The following is a 25,914-nucleotide window of genomic DNA, read 5'->3' on the forward strand; positions in this document are numbered from 1 at the left end:
GGAAGGAAGGAAGGAAGGAAGGAAGGAAGGAAGGAAGGAAGGAAGGAGGGAAGAGGGAAGAGGGGAAGGGGGGAGGGGGGAGGGAGGAAGGGAGGGAAAGAGAGAGAGAGAGAAAGAAAGAGAGAGAGAAAGAAAAAAAGAAAAAGAGAGAAAGAAAAAGAGAAAGAAAGAAATTCATTGCAATTATTCAGATAAGAGATGGTAGTGAGAATCTGACTTGATCACTCAGCCCACAAGTGATGAGGTCTGGTTTCAATGCAGGCTAACTTCCGAGTTCACATTCTCCAGCATCTTTTCACCCTCTTACAGAGTCCTCCATTCTTCTGAAACTATCTCCTTTGTGTATACAAACGTCTTCTTCATTACTTTCTATGGCAATATTTTTCCTCTACAACATGACTCCAACATTCTCAGGTCAAGAACTCTGTTTTCTATTACTTTCATTTTCTGTAACTCCAAGAAATGCAAGACTCAAAGTAATAATACCTTATATACACAAACTCCTTATTTGTAGTTAATAGTTAAAATATTACAAAAATAGGCTGGGCACGGTGGCTAACGCCTATAATCCCAGCACTTTGGGTGGCCGAGGCGGGTGGATCACGAGGTTAAGAGATCGAGACCATCCTGGTCAATATGGTGAAGCCTCATCTCTACTAAAAATACAAAAAATTAGCTGGGCATGGTGGCGTGTGCCTGTAATCCCAGATACTCAGGAGGCTGAGGCAGAAGAATTGCCTGAACCCAGGAGGCAGAGGCTGCGGTGAGCCGAGATTGCGCCATTACACTCCAGCCGGGGTAACAAGAGCGAAACTCTGTCTCAAAAAATAAATAAATAAATAAATAATAAAAAATATATATATTACAAAAATATTAAAAGGGAAAAAAGTCTGCCTCCCTGTTTGACATAACTTTTTCTCTGTGTTCCTTAATTTTATGTACATGCATTATGTAACTTCAGGTGTTATATAACTTTTTAACTTCTTTGTAAATATTTTCCTATGTTACTCACAGTTCATGTAAACTACTTTTGGAAGCTTAACTTTTTAAACTTGTCAAGCAAATTAACATATTTTTCTTTTGAATATTAAATAATATCATTTATCTTCATCTTATGAATCCTAAATGGTAGATGTCTGACTGGTTTTCAAGCAGGGTGGTTCATATAGTGTTGAAAAAATATTTGGAAAAATTATTCATTTAAATCTTGTTGTACGACATAAAGTCATTTAGTATGTCAGACTCATGAATGCATTTCAACACAGAGGCAGTTAGACAGCCACATACAAGGCAGAACATGCAAGAGTTGGTGACAACAAGTAGGAAAAGAATCTCTCCTTACTATGGGAAGATATATAAAGATTGCACAGACATCTTGGATAAGGCGAGGTTCCAGTAAGGGGATAGATACAAAGACAACTGGTGAGAGAGAACATACCTAAGGTTCAGTGAAGTTTGAGAGACAACATCAGAGAGAAGGTAGGATGGCCTAAAGAAAGAACATTTAATAAGTGGGACTAGACTAGGTGAATGTATAAAAAATAACAAGGGAATTTTTTTTACTGGCAAAAATATTTCATTCTCTGGTTCTTCATGCAGGTATAGTCAAGCAATGGAAAAGAAAAATCAAACAAATGTCTCTGAATTTCTCCTCCTGGGCTTCTCAAGTTGGCCACAACAGCAGGTGCTACTCTTTGCATTTTTCCTGTGTCTCTATTTAGCAGGGCTGTTTGGAAACTTACTCATCTTGCTGGCCATTGGCTCAGATCATTGCCTCCAGACACCGATGTATTTCTTCCTTGCCAATCTGTCCTTGGTAGACCTCTGCCTTCCTTCAGCCACAGTCCCAAAGATGCTACTGAACATCGAAACTCAAACTCAAACCATCTCCTATCCTGGCTGCCTGGCTCAGATGTATTTCTGTATGATGTTTGCTAACATGGACAATTTTCTTCTCACAGTGATGGCATATGACCGTTATGTGGCCATCTGTCACCCTTTACATTACTCCACCATTATGACTCCACACCTCTGTGTGTCTCTGATAGCTGTACCTTGGGTCATTGCCATTTTGAACCCTCTCTTGCACACTCTTATGATGGCCCATCTGCACTTTTGCTCTGATAATGTTATCCACCATTTCTTCTGTGATATCAACTCTCTTTTCCCTCTGTCCTGTTCTGACACCAGTCTTAATCAGCTGAGTGTTCTGGCTACGGTGGGGCTGATCTTTGTGGTACCTTCAGTGTGTATTGTGGTATCCTATATCCTCATTGTTTCTGCTGTGATGAAAGTCCCTTCTGCCCAAGGAAAACTCAAGGCTTTCTCCACCTGTGGATCTCATCTTGCCTTGGTCATTCTTTTCTATGGAGCAATCACAGGAGTTTATATGAGCCCCTCATCCAATCACTCTACTGAAGAAGACTCAGCCTCATCAGTCATTTTTATGGTCATAGCCCCTGTGTTGAATCCATTCATTTACACTTTAAGAAACAATGAACTTAAGAGGGCTTTAAAAAAGACCCTAAGCCAAAGAAAAATCTTCTCCCAATGATTTATACAGCCTGAAAGAAGTTCAACAGGAGTCACATTTTAATATTATTTTCATTCTCATCATAATTGCAAAGCTGTTGCTAAATATCTAATTAGATTTTACTAACCTAAGTTTACTACAGACTCTAGGAGTAACATAATCTTATTATTAATTTACACTCCCTAAGATATTATTAATGTGGACCATTATTTATATATAAAGTCCCTAAAAATCACAATAAAAACATGAAATAAATATTTGATTGTATCACTAAGACATCACATACAGCTCAGACAAATATGTGAATATACCACAGGGAGCACAAAATGGAGAATTTTTTCAGGACTGTTCTCCTCCCAGAGTGGACTTGAGTAGGTAACCATATTGTTGTACATAAAAAAACACTGTAGAATAAAATTACTATGTAATGAAAGATTCGAATCATAGCTGCAATGTGGGGTCAAAGAGAGAGGATATTGGTGAGGACTTAGGAGATCAAATACAGCTTCGGGAAAAAGATGACAGGGTCATCTTTCATAATCTGGGTCCTGAACATGGGTGTGTTTTACATAGGAATGATGACAATATTCAAAACACATGATGAAGGTTTGTGGGTAAGAGGGAGCATGGTATGTCAGGATAAATAAACAATTGAAAACAGTAATCTGAATGTGGTATAGGGTCCATATTACAGACTGATGAGAGTAAGATATAGAGTTATTTCTCACTCTGATGTTTTGCACCTATTCACATTCTATTATTATATTGCAACTATCCTATAATTTGTCTGTATAAACATGTGTAAAAAGTGAACTTTATGTCTATGTCTATATTTATACAAATGTTCATGCTAGTCTTCCGAGAATTGCCCGGCATGCTATTAATGTCATTTTAATGCTGAAAATTCTGTATTTGTCATTTACTCTGGACTATACATAAAGTTGTCTAAATGTAGACCATACCTGTAATGAAAACTTATGCCTCTGTGGCTTTTGATTTGGATCTCATATCTGATTTAACGGGCTGTTTTCTGTGTCTACAATGTCTCTCAGAGCGCTGAGAAGGTGCATTTTTTTTAATATGCCATATATTCCAAATATTAAGTCATACAATCCAAAATACCTCTTCAAACTTGGTAAAAATGTGTTCAACCATTTTATATTATATAATAATTTACAGGCAGAAGCAGAGATTTAAAAGACAGAGACAGAGCTGAGTAGTTGAAAAATTGGTGGGAGGCCTGGAGAACTAGACTGAGAGGCCCACAGCCAAAACAACATACAGAACCAACTCAGGAGCTGACCACCAAAGTTACCATCACTGAACATTGGGTGTCACAGCTTGTGCCACTGACACTACCTGCCCTGGATGCTGGATGCCTATGCTAGCTTGCTGCCACTGCTAACCCATAAACTGGACGTTTTGCCACGGCTAGCACTACTAAAGAGATTTTCCTCTGCTTCTAGTTCTTTGTACCACCTATCCTTGATTCAAATTGCAGGAAGGTTGTATTTGATAGTCAAACAGAACACATGCCCCTGCCCTAAGTACAAGGAAGACCAAGAAAGAGAACATCTCAAATCTTCACCTCTACTGAACACCATGCTGTGTCTCCCAGATCCCCTTCCAGGACTGAAGTTCGCATTTCTCCAGTTGCTGGGAGTGTTATTGGCTAGCAGCCTTCTCTGACAGCCGTCACTCTCAGCCCCTCTCCAGAAACTGCCCTCAGCTGGAAGGAACAGCTTGGACCAAGGCCACGTCCCCTCATTAGGGTAAGCTGCAACCAGATACTTGTCTCTCGAGGGAGTATAAAGTCCTAACCTCCTTAGGATAACTCTGAAGGGCCATGTTAGTTCTATGGGAGCAGTCAAAGCTTTTGTTGTGATTGCATCACAGCCCAACTTCTCCCTTCTGCCCAATGCTGCTGCCTTTACTCCCTCACAGGTGTTCATCCTGAGATCACTACCTATAAACTTCCTGCATGTCATCTGTAATGGTACCTATAATGAAACTGTTAAGACATTCTCTGAATATAATTCAATAAAACAAAAAAGTCATGACATAATCAGAAGGAGAAAAGTCCTCCATTTGAAATGTTTTTAATTCTCTCCTGCATAACTATTGATTCAAGAAGAAAATATAAACGCTTGAGGATATCTGGAAAATGATGATAATCAAAACACTGCAAAAGAGAAGTACAACAAGAGCTACAGCAGTGTGCAAAGAGGAATTCTTAGTCATAAGCATATAAAATATAGATTTTCTAATTAAGGATCCAACTGAAAGGTTACAAAAAGACAACAAAATAAACCAAAGGGATGCAAAAGAAATTAAGAGAAAATAAGCAATTAATCCATCAGAAAAGAGAAAAATAAGTCAATTAAATTCAAGAGATTGGTATTTCAAAAGCGATTAATAAAATGTAGAAACTACTATGTAAACTAACAAAAAAAGAGAAGAGCATAAATATACACAATAAGAAAAGAGGAGATATCTACAAAAACAGAAATGTGAAGAAACATGAAACTAAGGTGCTTTACTACTTTATGCAAAAAAGTTTGGAAATCTAAACAAAATGAGTATTTTTCTAGGAAAACCAATTTATCAAAACTGACAGACATAAAATCTGGACAGATTGATTTCCATAGAATAAATAAACTTTTTAAAGAACTAACATCCAACAAGAACCAAACCTGGAAGATTTCATAAGGTATTTCTACCAAAGCTTAAATAATTGCCAGAACACTTTTAAAAACTTATCAAATGTATTCCAAATGAGCAGTATTAATATCAAAATCTGCCAGAGACTAGGCAAAATTGAACTAGATTAATCCCATTCACAATTATGAGGGAAAAAAATATAAATATTAGCAAAAGGAATCCAGCAGTGAAAAAAAGATCAATGGTCCATAAATGAAAGGCATTGTGGGGAACACAAATACGGGCAGACATTTGGGACCAACTGCAACAAGCAAGGGCTGAAGTCAGTGTTCCATACAGCAGCTCAAACCATCACCCCCTAATGGAAATATATAAGACAATATTCTGGCCTGGGCCTAGTCAGTGATCACCTCTGAAGAAGCAGACACAGCACACTGCATATATCAGAAGACAGGTCACAGGGGGCTGCATACTATGTGGAGATGAGCCCAACAAGCTGGCTTACCAGGGTCCAGACAAAAGTAGAAAAGACAATACAAAACTGTCCTATTCGTTGCCAGGCCCATCGTCAGCAAGTGCCAATGACCACTAAAAACATAAAAAGAGGAGAGAGAGCCACTGACACATGGCAAATAGATTATATTGGCGCACTCCCTCACAGAAGGGATACTGATATGCGCTCACACGCGTAGACAATGTGAGTGACGTTTTGCAAGCTTTTCCCTGTGAAAAAAGCAAACCAGACCTTGACTATACAGGGACTGCAACACTTGCAATTAATGTATCGTACTTCAGAATAATTATCAATGATTAAGGAACACATTTCACAGGCTCCCTGATTTTAAACTAAGCAGAAAAGGAGGGCATTACATGGCTATTTCATCTGCCCTAGAACCCACAGGGAACAGGACTTATAGAGAGAAAAAATGGCATCTTAAAGGAACAAATTGAGCTCTTGACAGGATTCCCCTTGTCGACAAATTTGGCTGTGGCTTTAATGGAAGCTGTATGTTCTTGCATGAGCCCTCTACTACGGGAGGAGAGAGTTTATGAAAGTCTGGTAGACATAATCTGGTACAAAGCATGCAGGTATGGAAAAAATTAGACACTGTATTAAGCCCTAACTCAGTTCCACATGAATGCCCTGATTTTGCAGTCCCCTGGTCCCATAATGCCTGGGCAGGGAACACTGACATGGGACCTGGGGTGGAAAGTGCCACCACGCTGGACTGGCATCCTTCTTCACCTGAGGCAGGAGGGCACCATCTCCCTGGATCTGACCCCCATTTTCCTTTCAATGAAGGGTCTGGGGCACAATGGCAGTAGGCAGGCAGTACCCCCATTCCAATGGGAACTGAAGTGACACCAGAATGGTGTCATCCAGTCCTATCACTGCAGTGTCTATAACTCCTTCCACACTGGACAGAAGTCCTGGTACAGCCCTCCTAGAAGATTCCCAAGGAAACCAAAATTATTGTAGCAGGGCAGGGTTAATACCAGTTTTATTATGCCAGAGGGTGGGAGACGCCCTATGTATTTCTAATAAATTTTTTGTCTTTTCACTGTCAGCTTAAGTTGCCTTCTCCTTTGCTGTTACATGATTTCCACCGGCACCTGGATATCCTTCCAAAATGTTTTCCTGGCCTGGGGCCATCACACAGCCATATGCATGGCCAATCTAACTGCTGAGTGTTTGGTCTTACGCCCTTGAATAGCTATGTAGGAACTCCATGGTGGACTGAGCCACTGCTGGGTGAAGACTGGATCTCTGTACAAACCTGGATAAGTGGACAATACATAGAAATAGATACCCTAGATTCCTCTAACACCACACATGCAAATGTGAGTGACTGAGATATCACACTGAACAACTACGCACAAAATTTAGGTTTTTTTCCTAAACCTGTCCCACAGGTGGCAACCATCAAAGTGAAAACTGCCCTAAAGAGCACCGGCTTCTGGCAATGGAGATCATACTTTCTGGAGCTCATCCCCACAGCAAGGATCCTCTCTTGAGCTACAGAAATCTGTTGGGAACAACATCATCACTCTAAAGATACTCAGGTAAACGATACCTAAAGTATTCTCCTGAGGTACCTAGGTTTCCTCCCAACTGCCCAATGCAAACACATCATTGTACTTAAGGACACAGATTGATTTGTCACAAATGTGTCTTGTAGGCCAGGAATGATCTATATTGCCCCAAATGGCACCCAGTGGCTCTGTGCTACTAACCTCCAGCCCTGGCTTCTCCTGGGGTGGCTTGGATGACTCCAGAATCTCTGACACCATTCCCGTTTCCCTCAATGAGTCCATCTGGAGGGGTCAGTGGAGATCTGTTTTTTCTTGGTGAGATTACTTACTGACTATATTTGTGCCTCCAGGAGGTTCTTCTGATACCCCGTAGCAGCTGGAAGCCCTTCAAATATTTGTCTCCACAGCTCCGAATGACACCAAGCATGGTATGGAGGTCTTGAACATTGAAACAGCTGCAATGAAAAAAGTGGTCTACAAAACCAAATGGCCCTAGAGATGCTGACATCTGTGCAACGAGGAACCTGTGCCCTTTTCAAAAGTGAACACTGTGTGTATATTCCACACAAAGCAAAGAAGCTGAAGTTAATCAATCTGTCCTTCATTCACAAAAGCAATTACAGCTTATTGACTACATAAGGTATGCCTGGTGGTCTACACACAATCATGTTTTCCAGGATGAGATCCTTGGTGGAAAGCTCCGCTAGCAAGCCTTTTGGGAAATGTGATTTTGGATCTTGTCATGTGCACCTGCATTTACTGTTAGTGTGGGTTTTGTTTGCAGTGTTTCATAAAGTCAGGCGAAAGGAATTGCAGATGATCCCACCCTTTCCAACCAGCTCAGGGAACATACAGGAAGAGATGGGCATGTGAGACTGTAAGAGCCAGTCAAGAAGATGGATTGCAGGATCCCTGACTGGAAATTATAAAGCCTTGACTATTCTGTGACTGAAAATCAGAGTGCCTTGACCTCTCTGGGACCTAGCCAGCTGCAGATTTTTCCCAGCATGCTTGAACCCAAACTCAGGCCTTGAATATTCCCAGGCACTGATAAAGGTATCTGAATTGTCACTGAAAACACTGGAAGAAACTAGCTCTAGCCCTGAGCCAAATTCTTCAAACCCTCATATAAACTCCATACCCTGACCCCCTCACTGCAGACATATCTAGGTAGAACACCCCTTTTCTCCCACTATCCGTGAGGAGGATTTCTGCAACACTATGTAAGTTCCCTTAATAAATGCTTTGGACTGATCCTCTTGACACATAGTGCTTCTTTCTTTGGAATCCCAACCAGCCCCATCTAGGATGGTTTTGGGCACTCCCTTGTGTGAATTCCCCTGCCACCACTTTCAGGGGACAAAACACCATGTACCTAATAGAACTATCCTGTTAAAAAGCAAGGGATTAAGAAACACAAAACTTATGATAGTGGGTCCTCAGATGAGAGGAAGTACAGAGAAGACTAGAAAAAGAGTAGTATTAAATGTAAGACGTCAATCTATAATTCTTATAGACTAGGTAATGGATTAAACAATGTTCACACTTTAAAGCCATGCATGGACCAATGGCAGCCAGTGGTTATAACAAATACTATTTTGAATATCTGAGTTCCACTGGGGTAAGAGGATGAATCAAAAAAGGGCTCAAAAGAAAAGTTGCCTGGGAATGCTGAAAGGTTTTGCAGAGGAGGTGAGGTTTCAGCTGCATCCGTGCTGTGTGGGCTTCAATTTCACTGCCTGAGATTTAAATAGAGGCAGGAGTCACCCAGGCTAGAGTGCAGTGGTGCAATCACAGCTCACAACTGCCACCGCCACCTCCTGGGCTCAGGGGATCCTCCTCAGCCTCCTGAGCAGCTGGGAGTACAGGTTCGCTCCACAACCCCCAGCTAATTTTTTTTTTTTTTTTTTTTTGGTAGAGACGAGGTCCCAACTCTGTTGCCCAGACCGGTCTCGAACTCTTGAGCTCAACTGATCCTCCCACTTTTGCCTGGAAAAGCGGGGAATTAGAGAGGTGAGCCATCACACCCAGCCCACTAGTGTTAAAAAACGAAAGCAATAAACTGAGAGAGCCAGGAAGGCCTATGAAGAGACACTTCTCAGGCTTGTATGCCTCATAAGAAAACTATCACATAATGACTGCAAAACCCACAACCTTGCACAAAGGCCAGCACAACCTTATACCAAAAATATTTCTGCAAGGACATCCGCCCAGCAACTGCTTATCTAACCTGAGACTGGCGTCACCCTTGTTATTGATCTTTGTAGTCAAGGATAATCATTTCAAAACAATTATGTAATCCTCCTCATTCTTCCTTTAAAAACCTTTGTCTTCTTTTACATCCCTGAATAGAAACATAGTTCACTCTGACACGTCTATTCCTATTACAATGTCCTATTTCCGAATATACATCATTTTCTTTCTTTTTTTTTTTTTTTTTTTCTTTTTTTTTTGAGACCAAGTTTTGCTCTGTCGCACTGGCTGGTGTGCAGTGGCGCGATCTTGGCTCACTGCAATCTTAACCTCCTAGGTTCAAGCGATTCTCCTGTCTCAGCCTCCCAAGCAGCTGGGACTATAGGTCCCCGCCACCACGCCCGGCTAAGTTTTATACTTTTAGTAAAGACGGGGTTTCACCATTTTGGCCAAGCTGGCCTCGAACTCCTGACCTCAGGTGATCCACCCACCTCGGCCTCCCAAAGCGCTGGGATTACAGGCGTGAGCCACCGCGCCTGATAAACATCATTTTCTTTTAAAGAGTCCTCTGTCATCTACCGAGACGCTACTACAATGGAGGAAAAAGACCCCTCCTTCAAGCCCTGAGAACCTGAAAACTTTGGCTAGAAGTCCGCTCCTGAAGAGACTCAGGAAGGCTTCTGGGAACCGTAGTTCAAAGGCATCCCGTCTTCTGCGCAGACTCACAAGTCCCTGTGGACGGAAACCTTGAAGTGTGGTGCCGCTCCGTCCTTTCACCGGAAGTGTCCGATCGGAATCATCCCTGTCCGAGAGGTGAGTCCGGGTTTGGGGACCCAGATGTCCGGCCCAGTGTCCCCCTCCAAACATCCAGTCCCTCTCATATTGCCTTTGAACTTAGCAGCCTCTGGGTGACCAGACCTTGGACCTCACAGGAATCCCTGACAAAGGGGGAGCCAGCTTCGGCGTTGGGAGGGCAGGAGCGCTCCCGTTTTTAGTGAGGGTTTGGCGGTCTCCATAGTTACCTCCGCCGCGCGTGACGTCATAGTGGAGCGCTGAGAGGGCGTGGTGGCGTGGAGGGTAGGGGGGCGTCCTGCTGATCCTGAATCTGGGGTCACTGATTAGCGGAGTGGCCCAGGCCAGCCAGATGGAACGGGAAGGGGCGCCACATGTCTCGGATCTGTAGTTGTCTGCCAAAAGAAACTGCTGCGAGGGCCACCCCCGATCTCCTGTTTCCCTTGGAAAGAATAACCGCCCTTTCGTAGGACATATGGGGACAACCCCGGCCTATCCTGAACTTTGTTGACACGGTAAATAGTATTTCCTGTGTGCTGAGGATGCAGTGAAACCTCTTGCCCTTGAGAAACACTGGTACTATGGGAGCCTGTACCACCATGCACTTCGAAGTCTCTGCTCGGCTTTGTGGTCTCTACCCCCGACCCCCCTCCCTACACCAACTAAACTCTGTTCCGTTTTTCCCTCCCCCAACATGCCCACCAAGGCTGTTTATCCATCAGGAACCCTGCTCTTAACCTCTGCCTTTCTCATAATTAATTACTCGTTCTTCCCTGTTCTCCTAGCGCTTGTTTACACATCTGTTTTTTGTAAGTCCCCATAACACAATATATAAGGCACTAGATGCTCAATAAATATTTATTAGTTTAAAGCTACTAACTTTAGGGGTACTCAGTTTTAAATGGATGAGAAGTGATGAAACACTTGGCGACAGGACCGTCAACTCTCTGAGATAACATGCTGTAGAAAGAGCTGCTCAGCATAATTGAAGTTTCATTTGGATTATATGGGCCAACTTTACTCCCATCTTCCTATGCTAAATGAGGTAATGCTCATTAAGCATTAGGACACTACTTGGTTAGCACATGTAGGAAACAACAAGACATAGCAAAGGAATGGCCAAGTAAAATATGAGGGATTGAGACTCTCTGGTTAACATAGCCTTTTTTTTCTTTATCATTGCTAAAGTTTGTTCCTACTTACTCAAACTGTTTGTTTTCCAAGGTTCAGCCTGAACCTATGATATTTATTTTATACTCTTGGAGAATTAATACTGATTATATCTTCCAGCTACCCCTTTCATGAATCTTGTCTAAATCTGTCTTCCCATTCCAAGTTCTTTTCCATTATTGAAATATCATTTTTTCTGCTGGAAATATTTTTCCAAGTAGATGTCTTATCATCTTAAGTACAGATTATCCAAAACCGAAGTCATCTGAAACTTTCCTAATTTTTCCTTTCATTCAGTCAACAAATATGAAGCCTTAAAAACAATTAATAATGCCTGGTCCTTAACCTCATGGAACAACAGTCAGTTGATAGGGAAAAAAAAAAAAAAAAAAAAACAGCCAAACAACTAAAAATAATACAAGGACTTATATATTTATATATGTATGTGCTAGTAATTGTAAGAACTCAGTCTAGAATTGAGGACTTTCTTAACAGTGCCAGTAGAATTCTTAGTCACTCCAGTCATCACACCCTGCAAGCTGATCTCACCATTAACCTGCTGCTCATTCCCACTTCCTCAACTCTTCCTGTCCTCTCTTTCCTGAATCTTTCTCATCCTTCATTGTCCAATTTAAGCCCCACCACCTCTAGGACATACCTTCTACCATTCACAGTCTCTTCCCACCTCAGGACAGTTAGAACATTTAGTATCTCCACCATAACTCATTTCATACTTCAACATTCAACATGTAACAAACATATACAATGTATGTGTCATATGAAATATTTTGTCATTTAAATGTTTTATATTCATGTGTTGTTTTGTGATTTCTTCCGAACTGGTTCGCAAACTCAAACACTTTTTGTTTATTAAGCTATATATTAGAATACAGATTTTCCAGGCATATGCCATACTGACCAAGTTACCATCTCTAGGAGCAGGGCCCAAGTCAGCATCTCTAGAGATAGGGCCCAAGAACCTGTTTCTAACAAAGATCCCATATCTTGATTAGGCAGCAAGCTCAGGGTTGTATTCAGACTTTCTTGTAAACCAATGCTGTACAACTTCTAGCCCAATGCTTTGCTTGTAATAAGGTTCTTAATAAAATGTATGTTATTGCATCAGTTAGTAGTCAACTTAGTGAAATGTTTAGTAAAAGAAACTCAGGCCAGGCACAGTGGCTCACACTTGTAATCCCAGCACTTTGGGAGGCCGAGGTGGGCAGATCACAAGGTCAGGAGTTAGACAGCAGCTTCGCCAACACGGTGAGATCCCATCTCTACTAAAAATACAAAAAAATTAGCCAGGCATGGTAGTGCGCATCAAAAATCCCAGCTATTCAGGAGGCTGAGCAGGATAATCACTTGAACCTGGGAGGTGGAGGTTGCATTGAGCCAAGATTACTCCACTGCACTCCAGCCTGGGTGACAGAGCAAGACCATCTCTAAAACAAAACAAAACAAAACAAAAGAACCTCATACTTGCATGAACCTCATACTTACAGTGACCTCTAGCTTTTCATGTTTTTCATATTACAACCCACCCTAGAAATGAAGAACATATTTATCTCCACAGTGTTCAGCAGGTCATTCTGCTCAGAAAAATTGACTCCTCAATTGACTCTTCTTCCATGACTCCTCAGTGCCTAAAAGATCAACTCCAAATTCATGAACTTGACATTTGATGTTTTCTACAGTATGGCTCCAAGCGTTGCCTCTATGGCTCCAAGCGTTGCCTCTATGATTTTTTTTTTACAAACCTACTAAACGTTTTGCTTTTCCACTTCTGTAGACCTACCCTTATTCAATTGTTCGGACTGTTTCTGTTTGTAATTTCCCATTTCTTTCTCTCCCACATCCTAGTCAAATCTTCTGTTCTTCAGAATTTCATTTTTTCATTAAGTTTCCCTTGACCATTGCAACCAACTTTATTTTTCCCATGTCCTATTTTATGAAGCACTTCTATCATTTTTCTTTTTACAGCCTTATTTTCTCTGGGACTTTTAAAATTTAATAACATCTACATTGATAATATTTAGTATTATATTTAAGTTTATTGTTTCTAATTTAAATTATCATATTTTTAAATTTAAATCTTAACCTGTCTTAAAGTAGAAATCCTAACAGCTGTATTCTACAGAGCAAGTATGCCAGTGCTTTTTGGATACAATAAATGCCCAGTAAATTTTTGTGTAATGGAGAATGACGATTTTTATGATGTGGTCTTTCATCTTCTTAGACAGTAATAGTAATTTTTGATCCCTCAGGAGAACTCTTGAAACTAAAGAAGACCCTTCCCAAAGCAGAAGTGGGTTTCTGATAAAATATTCTATCCAGAGATGGCTACCGAGTCAAAGAAAGCTGCAGCCCAGAACTCTCCAGAGGATGAAGGACTTCTGATACTGAAGATAGAAGAGGAAGAATTTATCCACAGGCAGGACACTTGCTTACAGAGAAGTGAACTCCTCAGGCAGGAGCTCTGCAGGCAGCTTTTTAGGCAGTTCTGCTACCAGGATTCCCCTGGACCTCGCGCGGCACTGAGCCGACTCCGGGAGCTCTGCTCTCAGTGGTTGAAGCCAGAGATCCATACCAAGGAGCAGATTCTGGAACTGCTGGTACTGGAGCAGTTCCTGACCATCCTGCCGGGGGATTTGCAGGCCTGGGTTCAGGAACATTACCCAGAGAGTGGAGAGGAGGCAGTGACCATACTGGAAGATTTGGAGAGAGGCACTGATGAAGCAGTTCTCCAGGTGCATAGGGGAAGGGAGATCTAAGACCTCCATAGTGCATAAAGTTCCACAGTGGGAGGAAATGGCCCGAGATTGAGTATCTGGCTTGCAGGTGCTCTTGGTTCATTGTGCATTTATGTCACCTTTCCTGTCTGTTTGATTCCACACTACATTTTACAATTGACTCAGACTCAATTCTTCCTTCCCCAGCTTTGTTTTCCTATGGGAGTTTGTCTTTGTTATTAGAAGATGTTTAACACAAGGATTCTTTTACAAGCCCAAATGTACTTTATTTTTCTCAGGTTCAAGCCCATGAACATGGACAAGAAATATTCAGGAAAAAGGTGTCACCTCCTGGACCAGCACTTAGTGTCCAGTTACAGCCAGTGGAAACCAAAGCCCATTTTATTTCATCAGAACCCCAGCTGTTACAGGACTGTGGTAAGGGGCAGCATACCATACAGTGCACATCACTGAAGAAACAGGAGAATGAATCTCCCTCCACAGACTAGTCTTGGTAACTGTAGGTGATCCTTTCCTTTATTACCCAATGAAAAGAGAGAACTTGTTTTCCTATGAGTCTTTGGCCAATTGTGGGGCAAAAGATAATTTTGTTCCTTATCCAGAATATTTCAAAACATAGAACATTTTTATGATATGACCAAATTAAAGAAAATAAAAAATGAGTTGAGAAAATATCATAAAAAAAGAAAAGAAGCAAAAGAAAAAGAAATACATAAACAGAAGCAAAACATGTTCATAGAGAAGTACATAAAATGATCAAGAGAAACAGATACATGATGATGTACTGAGAAATAGTATATAATTCCCAAGTTACATAGACTGTGATTCCTATTTTTCCTCTTATGCTGTTGGTCTTATAAAGCTCTTTTACACTTTTATAGAAAGTTAGCTATACTTCTAGAGACTACTTCCACAGAATACTCATCCCTGTTCTAAAACTCATCTGTATTTTTTTTCCCTTAAGACAGAGTCTTGCTCTGTCACCCAGGCTGGAGTGCAGTGGTGTGATCTCAGCTCACTGCAACCTCCACCTCCCAGATTTCAAGCGATTCTCCTGCCTCGGCCTCCTGAGTAGCTGGGATTACAGGTGCCTGCCACTATGCCTGGCTAATTTTTGTGTTTTAGTAGAAATGGAGTTTCACCAAGTTGGCCAGGCTGGTCTCAAACTCCTGACCTCATTATCCTCCCACCTTTGCCTTCCAAAGTGCTGGGATTGCAGAGTGAGCCACCACGCCCAGCCACCATTAATTTTTAATACATTTCTACATATTCTGCTTTCAGTTTTGTTCTAGAAACATCTCCATCTATTCAATAAAAAATTGTAAAGTTTCCTCACCCCACGAACAGCACTCCCTAACCCTCTTTCCTACCCTAGCATTTTTTAGACAAAGGAAACCTTGTAACAAAGAAGGGCTGTTCAACTCTAGCACAGGATAGAGTTGTGAGCTACAAGGTGAGATTTGTGAAGACAGGATCATAAATGGACCTTGGAAACCAGGCTTGGAAGTTTAGACTTGTAACAAAAAAAGAGAGATTCAATGTTTCTGAGTAGGGTATGAAAGGATGGCAGTGTTTAATGACTATTAGTCTAAAAAAGATCTTTAGGATAACTAGGAAGAAGAAAAGTACAGGGTCAAAACAGCAAAGAGGCAGTTAAAGTCTCTAGATAGGAAATGGTGAGGTTCTAGACTATGGTGACGGTAACAAATGTAAAGGAAGGGATTTATACAAGATACATTTAGTGGACAGTGATGACAGAATTTGGAAGACTGATTAAACATGGAATAGGAGGAAGAAATAGATGATGGGGTGGCTGGAAGTTTTCTTACAGATACTTCAGAGTCTTATAGCTTTACTTTTCTCTCTTCTGTCCTCATCTGCTTTCTTTGAGGTAGTGCCTCCATTTTCCCTGTAAGTCTAACACGAGAAACGTATCATAGACCCAAGGTTCCCAAGATCCCTTTCGGTCAACATTGCAGAGTTCTTTCTCCTTACTCTGTCTCCTATTTCCCCATTCTTGCTGATGGCACTCCTCCTCCCAATCTTTTCTAATATATATATTTCACATGGCTGATTACTCTCTCTGCCAACCACTGCAGGCATTACTTGCTCTTATCAATGTTTCTTTCATTCCTATCATCCTCTTTTATTCTCTCATTCCTCTCATGTGAAAGGACACTTGCTTACAGAGAAGCGAACTCTAGCACAGTATAGAGGCGAGATTTAATATAACCAGGCTTTTATTGGTTTTTGGCACCTTTCTGGGGTAGGTTAATAGGGACTATAGGGAGCTCTCCTAACAGAACCGGACAGGATTCTCTGGCCACTGGCAATTGTGAAAGATGACTGAGGAATTTAGTACTGGAAATAGTGGTCCTGAAATGTTATTTCATTGTTGCTGGCTGTTCACTACAGTGTAGAGAGCCATAATATATTAATACATTAATATTAAAGTGGGGATATCAATATGTAACTATCCTGAGCATGCTGCAAATCTTCCTTTTCTTCTAGTGCAGCAAACAGGTGATATTTACCTCTTTCTTTTTTATTTTAGATACTGAGAGTGAAAACAGTAGATCTATGCCAAAGCTGGAAATTTTTGAAAAAATTGAATCACAGAGAATTGTATCTGGAAGAATCTCAGGATACATATCAGAAGCATCTGGTGAATCTCAAGACATCTGTAGGTCTGCAGGCAGGGTAAAGAGGCAATGGGAAAAAGAATCAGGGGAGTCTCAAAAACCATCATCTACCCAGGATGGAGATTTTTGTAAAATCCTCACCCACAAAAATACAGTCAGAGGTGAAATAATAAGCCATGATGGATGTGAGAGGAGATTAAATCTGAACTCAAATGAATTCACGCACCAGAAATCTTATAAACATGGTACCTGTGACCAGAGCTTCAAATGGAACTCCGATTTTATTAACCATCAAAGAATTTATGGTGGAGAAAAAATTCACCAACATGGAAAATCTTTCAAGAGCCAAAAGCTTGCTAAACATGCAGCAGTTTTCAGTGGAGAGAAAACTCATAAGTGTAATGAATGTGGGAAAGCTTTCAGGCACAGCTCAAAACTTGTTAGGCATCAGAGAATCCACACTGGAGAGAGACCCTATGAATGTAATGAATGTGGGAAAGGATTTGCAGGGAGCTCAGATCTTATTAGACATCAGCGAATTCACACTGGGGAAAGACCCTTTGGATGCAAAGAATGTGGGAGAGCATTCAGCCTGAACTCACATCTTATCCTGCATCAGAGAATTCACACCAGAGAGAAACCCTATGAGTGTAGTGAATGTGGGAAAACCTTCCGAGTGAGCTCACATCTTATTCGACATTTGAGAATCCACACTGGAGAAAAACCCTATGAATGCAGTGAGTGTGGGAGAGCCTTCAGTCAGAGCTCACACCTTAGTCAACACCAGAGAATTCACAGGAGGGAAAACCTATTAATGTAAGGAACTTAAGTTTGTATGTAAATGCTGAGGAAATAGAACAATGTGAAAAACATTAAATAAAAAGTATTGGACAAGATGGAAGACTGAAAGATCAGTGTCTTGTCTTCATCTGTGTGTGTGCTTTCTGTGAGACTGGGGATGTGCCCCTTCTTTCATTGACTACTAAAGTCAAACCAAAAGAGCTACATTTAGGGGGGCTAATAAGTAGGGTAGTCTATTTGTTAGTGCAATGTAAAGAAACAGAGATTGGTGAAATAACCACGATTACAGTGTGGGAAGAAAAGGAAGATTTAAGTAAAGAGACTGATGATAGTCAGCCCTAGTTAATTTCCTGGTTAGTTTTGCACAAGGTGAGATCACCTAAAGCCAGGAGTGAAATAGCTTGCACAGTGCACTGCAGAACAGTGTTTTCAGAGCATTCCTTTAAAAACTAAAGACCACAAAACTAAATTAAATGGTCATGTTAAGTTAGTCATGTCAAATGAGGGCATATGTAATGGTAGCATTCCTATATGAGGACAAAATCTGTGTCCAGAGGTCATACCAGGAAGTAAAAAATTAGAAGAGCATACCAGGGAAGAGGCCAGAGTCCAGAGACTGAAGTAAGACAGGAAGAAAACAGAATTAAACAAAAATTGGGTTAAGACTGAGAAAAGTTGTTCAACTTGAACTAAACCTCAGAAGCTGGAGGCGAGACTTAATATAACCAGGCTTTTACTGGTTTTTGGCACCTTTCTGGGATGGGTTGATAGGGACTATAGGGAGCTCTCCTAACAGAACCGGACAGGATTCTCTGGCCACTGGCAATTGTGAAAGATTATTGAGGAATTTAGTACTGGAAATAGTGGTCCTGAAATGTTATTTCATTGCTGCTGGCTGCTCTCTACAGAAAGAGTATACAGTGTATATGAAAGAGGGTAGAGAGGAATGATTTAAGTCTTAAACATTCCACAGTATCTAAGGTTTTTACATTATAAAATGTAAACAGGACCTTAATGTTAGATGTGTGATAATCTAATGTGAAATGTACAAAATTTCCCACTAAGGAGGCTTTATAAGAAATAGCATTTACTTTCAATGACTTTAAAAATGTCGTGACAGCATCTAAGTAACACAATATTTGGTTTGGTTTTTAAGGTAATGTATAGGCACTGTGTTAGTATGTCCTATCTCATAATTCTGTAAGGGCTATTATTTTTCACATTTTATAGTTGAGAAAACTGAGCTGAAGTGAACTACCTTGCTGGAGGTAACATAGTTAAGTGGTAGAACCAGGATTTTAACGCACATTTTATTACAGGGCCCTAGTTCTTAACGCTTAAACTTGATTATGTTACTGAAAATATTCCTTTGGGATATAATATCAGAAAATGTAGTGCTTGTACACCACAACTCTAAAGTTGGGGTCAGGGAAAACCCTTCTGGAAGGTTAACAGACCAACATTTCAAAATCATGGAGGGAGCTGTGACCTATTAGGCCAGGAATTCACTATGGTCTCCAACCCCTAAGCGGCTCCCTCCGGGTAGGGGGCAAGCAAATCCACCACCGAGAGAGCCTCTTCCTAGGGGGGCCAGAAGCAGCTGGAGCCCCGGTAGCCGCCCATCTTCCAGCCAGGTGGTGTTGCCCGGGTCAGTGATTGTCCTGCGGGATCCGGAGCCTAGTTTGCGGCACAGGGTTACGTGCGCACTTCACCCCCGTAACTTAGCTCAAGGTTCCTATTGAACAGGATTCTGGGGATGAAGGTGGCAGCTGTAAGAGGAGACTGCGACTGAGGACCACCAAATTCGTCTCTCCCAACCACACACAACACCAAGACGGCCCGGGAAGGTGTGGAGAGACTTCCTTTTCTCTCCCCTCCTGGCGCTGGCAGTATGAAGCTGTCTCCCAGAAGCATTAGCAGAGGAGCACTGTGGGAGAAATGAGGTGTATAATCACAATCAACTCACAATGAGTTGTTTATGCTGTCTTCGAACCTCTGAACACAAGTGGATCATTTTCTAATGATCAGAAATGTTACCTGTAGATGTATAAAAACCACATGATCATCTCAATAGATGCAGAAAAGGTCTTTGATAAAATTCAACATCTCTTCATGTTAAAAACTCTCAATAAACTAGGCATTGATGGAACATATCTCAAAATAACAAGAGCTATTTATGACAAACCCACAGCCAATATCATACTGAATGGGCAAAAGCTGGAAGCATTCACTTGAAAAACCGGCACAAAACAAGGATGCCCTCTCTCAACGCTCCTATTCAACATAGTAGTGGCAGTTCTGACCAAGGCACTCAGGCAACAGAAAGAAACAAAGGGTATTCAAATAGGAAGAGAGGAAGTCAAATTGTCTCTGTTTGCAGAGGACATGATTGTATATTTAGAAAACCCCAGGCTAGGTGCAGTGACTCATGCCTGTAATCCTAGCACTTTGGGAGGCTGAGCCGAGCAGATCACAAGGTCAGGCTGACCAACATGGTGAAACCCCGTCTCTATTAAAAATATGAAAATTAGCCAGGTGTGGTGGCACAGGCCTGTAATCCCAGCTACTCAGGAGGCTGAGGCAGGAGAATCTCTTGAACCCGGGAGGTGGAGGTTGCAGTGAGCCAAGATCATGGCACTGCATTCCAGCCTGGGCAACAAAGTGAGACTCCATTTTAAAAAGAAAAAGAAAAGAAAACCCCATCATCTCAGCCCCAAAACTCCTTAAGCAAAGTCTTAAGGAGTTCAGAGTCATAAGCAACTTCAGCAAAGTCTCAGGATACAAAATCAATGTGCAAAAATCACAAGCATTCCTATACACCAACAACAGACAAGCAGAGAGCCAAATCATATATGAACTTCCATTCACAATGACTAAAAAGAGAGTAAAATACCTAGGAATACAGCTGACAAGGGATGTGAAGGACCTCTTCAAGGAGAACTGTAAACCACTACTCAAGGAAATAAGAGAGGACACAAACAAATGAAAAAACATTCCATCCTCATAGATAGGAAGAATAAATATTGTAAAAATGGCCATACTGGGCTGGGCGCGGTGGCTCACCCCTGCAATCCCAGCACTTTGGGAGGCCGAGGCGGGTGGATCATGAGGTCAAGAGATCGAGACCATCCTGGTCAACATGGTGAAACCCCGTCTCTACTAAAAATACAAAAAATCAGCTGGGCATGGTGGCGCGTGCCTGTAATCCCAGCTACTCAGGAGGCTGAGGCAGGAGAATTGCCTGAACCCAGGAGGTGGAGGTTGCGGTGAGCCAAGATGGCGCCATTGCACTCCAGCCTGGGTAACATGGGTGAAACTCCGTCTCAAAAAAAAAAAAAAAAAAAAAATGATGGCCGTACTACCCAAAGTAATTTATAGATTCAGTGCTATTCCCATCAAACTACCACTGACATTCTTCATAGAATTAGAAAAAACTACTTTAAGTTTCATATGGAACCAAAAAAGAGCCTATATAGCCAAGACAATCCTAAGCAAAAAGAACAAAGCTGAAAGTATCACACCTACCTGACTTCAAACTATATTACAATGCTACAGTAACCAAAACAGCATGGTACTGGTACCAAAACAGACATATAGACCAGTGGAACAGAACAGAGACCTCAGAAACAACACCACACATCTACAACCATCTGATCTTTTGACAAACCTGACAAAAACAAAAAATGGGGAAAGGATTCCGTATTCAATAAATGGTGCTAGAAAACTGGATAGCCATATGCAGAAAACTAAAACTGGACCTCTTCCTTACACCTTATACAAAAATTAACTCAAGATGGATTAAAGACTTAAGTGTAAAACGCAAAGCCATAAAAACCCTAGAAGAAAACCTAGGCAATACCATTCAGGTCATAGGCATGGGCAAAGAATTCATGACAAAAACACCAAAAGCAACTGCAACAAAAGCCAGAATTAACAAATGGAATCTAATTAAACTAAACAGCTTCTGCACAGCAAAAGAAACTATCATCAAAGTGAACAGGCAACCTACAGAATGGGAGAAAATGTTTGCAATTTATCCATCTGACAAAGGTCTTGGAAGACTGTGATGATTCCTCAAGGATCTAGAACCAGAAATACCATTTGACCCAGCAATCCCATTACTGGGTATATACCCACAGGAATACAAATCATTCTATTATAAAGACACATGCACATGCAATAGCAAAGACTTGGAAACAACCCAAATGTACATCAATGACAGACTGGATAAAGAAATGTGGCGCATATACACCATGAAATACTATGCAGAGATAAAAAAGAATGAGTTCATGTCCTTTGCAGGGACATGGATGAAGCTGGAAGCCATCATCCTCAGCAAACTCACACAGGAACAGAAAGCCAAACACCACATGTTCTCACTCATAAGTGGGAGTTGAACGATGAGAACACAAGGACATAGGGAGGGGGACATTACACACGGGGGCCTGCCAGGGAGTGGGGGTGAGGGGAGGGAGGACATTAAGACAAATAGTTAATGCATGCAGGGCCTAAAACCTAGATGATCGGTTGACAGGTGCCACAAACCACCAGGACACACATATCTATGTAACAAACCTACATGTTCTGCACTTGTATCCTGGAACTTAAATGTAAAAAAAAAAGTGGCTGGGTGCAGTGGCTCACGCCTGTAATCCTAGCACTTTGGGAGGCTGAGGCAGGCAGATCACCTGAGGTCAGGAGTTTGAGACCAGCCTAACATGGTGAAACCCCATTTCTACTAAAAACACAAAAGAATAATTCCCCAGCATAGTGATGGGTGCCTGTAGTCCCAGCTACTCAGGAGGCTGAAGCAAGACAATCACTTGAACCCGGGAGGCAAAGGTTGCAATGAGCAGAGATCGTGTCACTGCACTCCCTCCTGGACAATAGAATGAGACTCTGTCTCAAACAAACAAACAACAACCAAAAAAAGGTGCTCTAAGATGAAAGGATTTTAAAAAATAATAGAATTGAATGAATACAGGAATTTGGGGAAAGAGAATGGGAAAAATTGTAAAAGATTATTAAAAGGTTATGGAAATCTTATCTTGCATGGTCAAGGCTGACTGAGATTAGATGGAGCTGTTTATAAGGTACTATTAAATTTCGGTTTAATATTAACAATGCACTGATGCAAACGTAGAATTTCATTTTCTAGCTTGAACAATATAGTATTAATAACAGATAAAAGACTGATGTTCATCTTTTGAATAAACTGTAAAAAATGTAAAAAGGAGAGAGACAGATTATTATTTGAAAAACTGAATCTCCTCTCAAAGAGTAAAGGTTTATGCTTTTTGAAATATTTCAATTATCACTTGGGCTAAATAAATGATTATTATGACTTGTGATCTTATTTTTGATATCAAAGGTTTTAAGACTGATATTGACATACTTCTCAAAATCAAATTTCAAATTTTAAAATTAGGTATTTTCTACAAGGAATGTCTGATAGTCCAAGAGAGACATAGGAGGATTATTTGGCATGTTAAAATCACACAGGAAGCATTGTCAAATAAGAAATGGCATTTAACGTTCGTTGATTAGAACATGTGAGAAAAGGCAAAAAAAAAAAAAAACTTTGAGTCACATTTGTATAAGTTATTAACAAGCGTTCCAAAATTTTATATTCCTAAAGTCTGATGTGTCTTATCGGTCATAATTATGATTCTGGTAAATTTTGTAGGCCACATAAATAACCAAATTTTCTTAATTGTGTGTTTAACCATGACTACTCAGGCTTTTGTCATCCACAGACAATTACTGTTTTACTTGACTTCTCAAAAAGTGATTTATAATTCGCTACAGTCTAACATTTTATTTTTCTTGAAGAAAATTCATGGAAAGGACACTGACAAGTACTCTTGAATACAGGTTTCTGGTAACTTTGGAAATCACACCATTGGACTAGGTAAAAACAACTTCCAGAACTCTAAAAAAAAAAAAAACAAAACTGATGAATTCATGAAGATTACTAACCCATCGTCAAGCAGAATAAGAATCAATTACATGGGACTGAGCGAAGAGGACTGCAAAGATCTTTTATGACTTTCTGTTTGAAACAATTCTGATTCTTTTTAGATTTTGTTTTCCAGAGTCAAGAAAAACTTCATTTTTATTTTGAGCCATTTAATGGTTACAGTGATTGGGGAAAGTGTACTTTTGTGAGAAAACTGAAACCACGTCCGTGGACAGGGATGAAGTCTGGGGAGGTTACCGCCTGCCGACCGCAGCGGGGAAGACGGACGGACTCAACGCTGCGGAGCTGGCACTCAAACCCTTTCTTTAGGATGAGACAAGCTATGAAACAAAACCCCATGCCTAAGAGACCCCATTTGCAAACCCCGCGGCGCGAGCTGGGAACCCTACACAGTGCGCCCCTCTCTGAAGCCGCGAGAAGCTGGGGCGCAGGACCGGAAGAGGTTCGCAGACGCACTTCCGCCGGCGGCCCGGCTGGGCGCCGCGGAGCCGGTTAGAGCTAGGCTGCCCGTTCTACCCGGCCCAGGCAGTAGAACCGGCGGGAAGAGGGCGGGACGCCGCGGCCCGAGTCCCCCAGCTTAGCCAGGTGCGGCGGGAGGAGCCCCGTCCTTGCTGTGCCCGCGCTGGAAGCGCCGTCCGAGACAATGCACTGACCGGACCGGTGGGCGTCCGGCCCCGGCACCGTGACGTTGCCCTAGCCAACCCGATCCCAGCTCCCCGCGCGGCGCAGACGTTTCCCTAGAAGTTGCGAAGTCCGGATTCGGGTTCACAGATGCCGATCCGGTGGGTCTATGCGGACACCCTTTCTCCAACGTGACCACCGACTATTGGAAGTCTTTTGTGATCTGTCAGGTCCTGATGGTTTAAGGGACATAGCCAGATCTTCCCGAGTTCGAGGCTCGTTACGGTTGTTCACTGATGCTCTGCCAGTTCATTTATGTTACAGGGTAAACAGGAAAGGTGTTTGTAGTCTGGTTGGTTAACTCTGTATTTTGCCCTGTTCTTTGAAATACCTGAACTAGTGGAAGGCAACCTGTAAAAGCCACTGCATGCCTTTTATCTTGAATGATTCCTGAAACAACTTTCTCCAAACCTGCTCCAGAAGCCCCTAAATTAATCCTTAAGAGCCCAGCTAGTGAAGATGTCTTTCAAAGATGCCGATTCGGTAACAGAAGCTAAGCACAGAGAAGGCACTAGAGGGTCTTATTGTGTGGTCCTCAGTTGTGTGCCAAAAAACAGAGAAGTGCCCCTGAGCACTAGGGGTGGTCTCCCCTGCCAGCCCCTCAAAGACCAGGTCATACTGATCAATAACTGCAGTACTTCACTGACGTCTTACTAAGTGCTAGGCACTGAGTCTAATGCTTTTCAGGCACTGGATCTAATACTTTTTGTAATTTTTCTAAAACAACCTCATTATAAGGTCTGTGGTTTAATTAATCACATTGTACCAATATTATTTTTTGGCCTTGCAATTGTGCTACGGTTATGTAAGATGTTAACATAATAGGAAGCTGGGTGAAGGATATAGGGATTGCTTTATACCGTTTTGGAAATTTTCTATAAGTTTAAAATTATTTCAAAATAAAAAGTTGCAAACAAAATTTAAATGTTTCTTGTTTAAGAGGAAGGGGAATAGAAATTTAGAGAAATTAAGCCACTACACATAAGAGAATGTGACAAGATTAGGGCCAGGGCTTTTGGAATCCTCACCCTGTGCCCTTAACCACTGCCCACTGTGCTAATTCTGAGTAACAGATAGACCCTGCCTATATCAGTTATTACTTGGAAAGTTGAAAATGCATATACCCATATACAGCATCCTACCCACCTACATTAGCATAATTCTACTACTCAACTGTCTTTACTAATGTAATACTACTATTCCACTGTCTTTATCAACATGACTTTACAATTCCAGGACATTCTTGCTGTAGGAGATAAAAATTGAAAATAATTATTTTTGTTTCAAGAACTTCTCCCTCAAAAAATCTATTTAAATGAACATCAAACTCTTCAACTTTCAATAATTAGCATAGTGTTTTTGAAACCCTCACCTCAAAACCTTCATCTTAATGAATGTGTCCATCAATCTTAAATTGTGTCACCATCCTTGCCCAGTCTTAATTCTGCTTTGAAAAATCAGCATTACACCTCTCAAATCTTGTAAATATCCTGACTTTGCCTTCCTCCCTCAGAGATGCTACTAGGACTCTGTCAAGGCAGTTCTTTTTAATACCCGTAAGAATAAACTTCACTTCGTCTTACCAACATTGTTTTATTGTTATTTTGGGAAACAAGCATCCAACAATTTTCTCAGGATTGTGAAAACTGCTGTTTCTTGACAAACATTCCTTCT

The 25,914-nt window shown here is 41.3% G+C and overlaps 3 protein-coding genes across 6 annotated transcripts in view; 2 read left to right on the top strand and 1 right to left on the bottom strand.

The window, feature by feature from the left end:
* LOC116544217 overlaps positions 1-25,914 on the bottom strand; it is a 112,709-nt gene that overhangs the window by 57,156 nt on the left and 29,639 nt on the right. The gene's annotated exons all lie outside the window — the stretch shown is intronic.
* Positions 1,613-2,554, top strand: LOC116544227 (olfactory receptor 1F12). The gene has a single exon (XM_032270418.1). The coding sequence runs from the start codon at positions 1,613-1,615 to the stop codon at positions 2,552-2,554; it is 942 nt and encodes a 313-aa protein (XP_032126309.1).
* On the top strand, positions 9,850-17,687 carry ZNF165 (zinc finger protein 165). Of its 4 annotated transcripts, none has more exons than XM_032270392.1 (4): positions 9,850-10,728; positions 13,651-14,133; positions 14,415-14,553; positions 16,691-17,687. In XM_032270392.1, exons 2-4 carry the CDS (start codon positions 13,723-13,725, stop codon positions 17,596-17,598), a joined length of 1,458 nt encoding a protein of 485 aa, XP_032126283.1. In that variant the 5' UTR covers positions 9,850-10,728; positions 13,651-13,722; the 3' UTR covers positions 17,599-17,687. The 4 variants fall into 4 exon arrangements, with proteins under 4 accessions (XP_032126283.1, XP_032126287.1, XP_032126286.1 ...); XM_032270396.1 differs by having other exon boundaries at positions 13,651-13,998; XM_032270395.1 differs by having other exon boundaries at positions 9,850-10,498.

The sequence above is a fragment of the Sapajus apella genome, unplaced genomic scaffold (genome assembly GCF_009761245.1).
Source record: "Sapajus apella isolate SASKATOON/1434 unplaced genomic scaffold, GSC_monkey_1.0 scaffold210, whole genome shotgun sequence".
NCBI classification, from domain to species: Eukaryota; Metazoa; Chordata; class Mammalia; order Primates; family Cebidae; genus Sapajus; species Sapajus apella.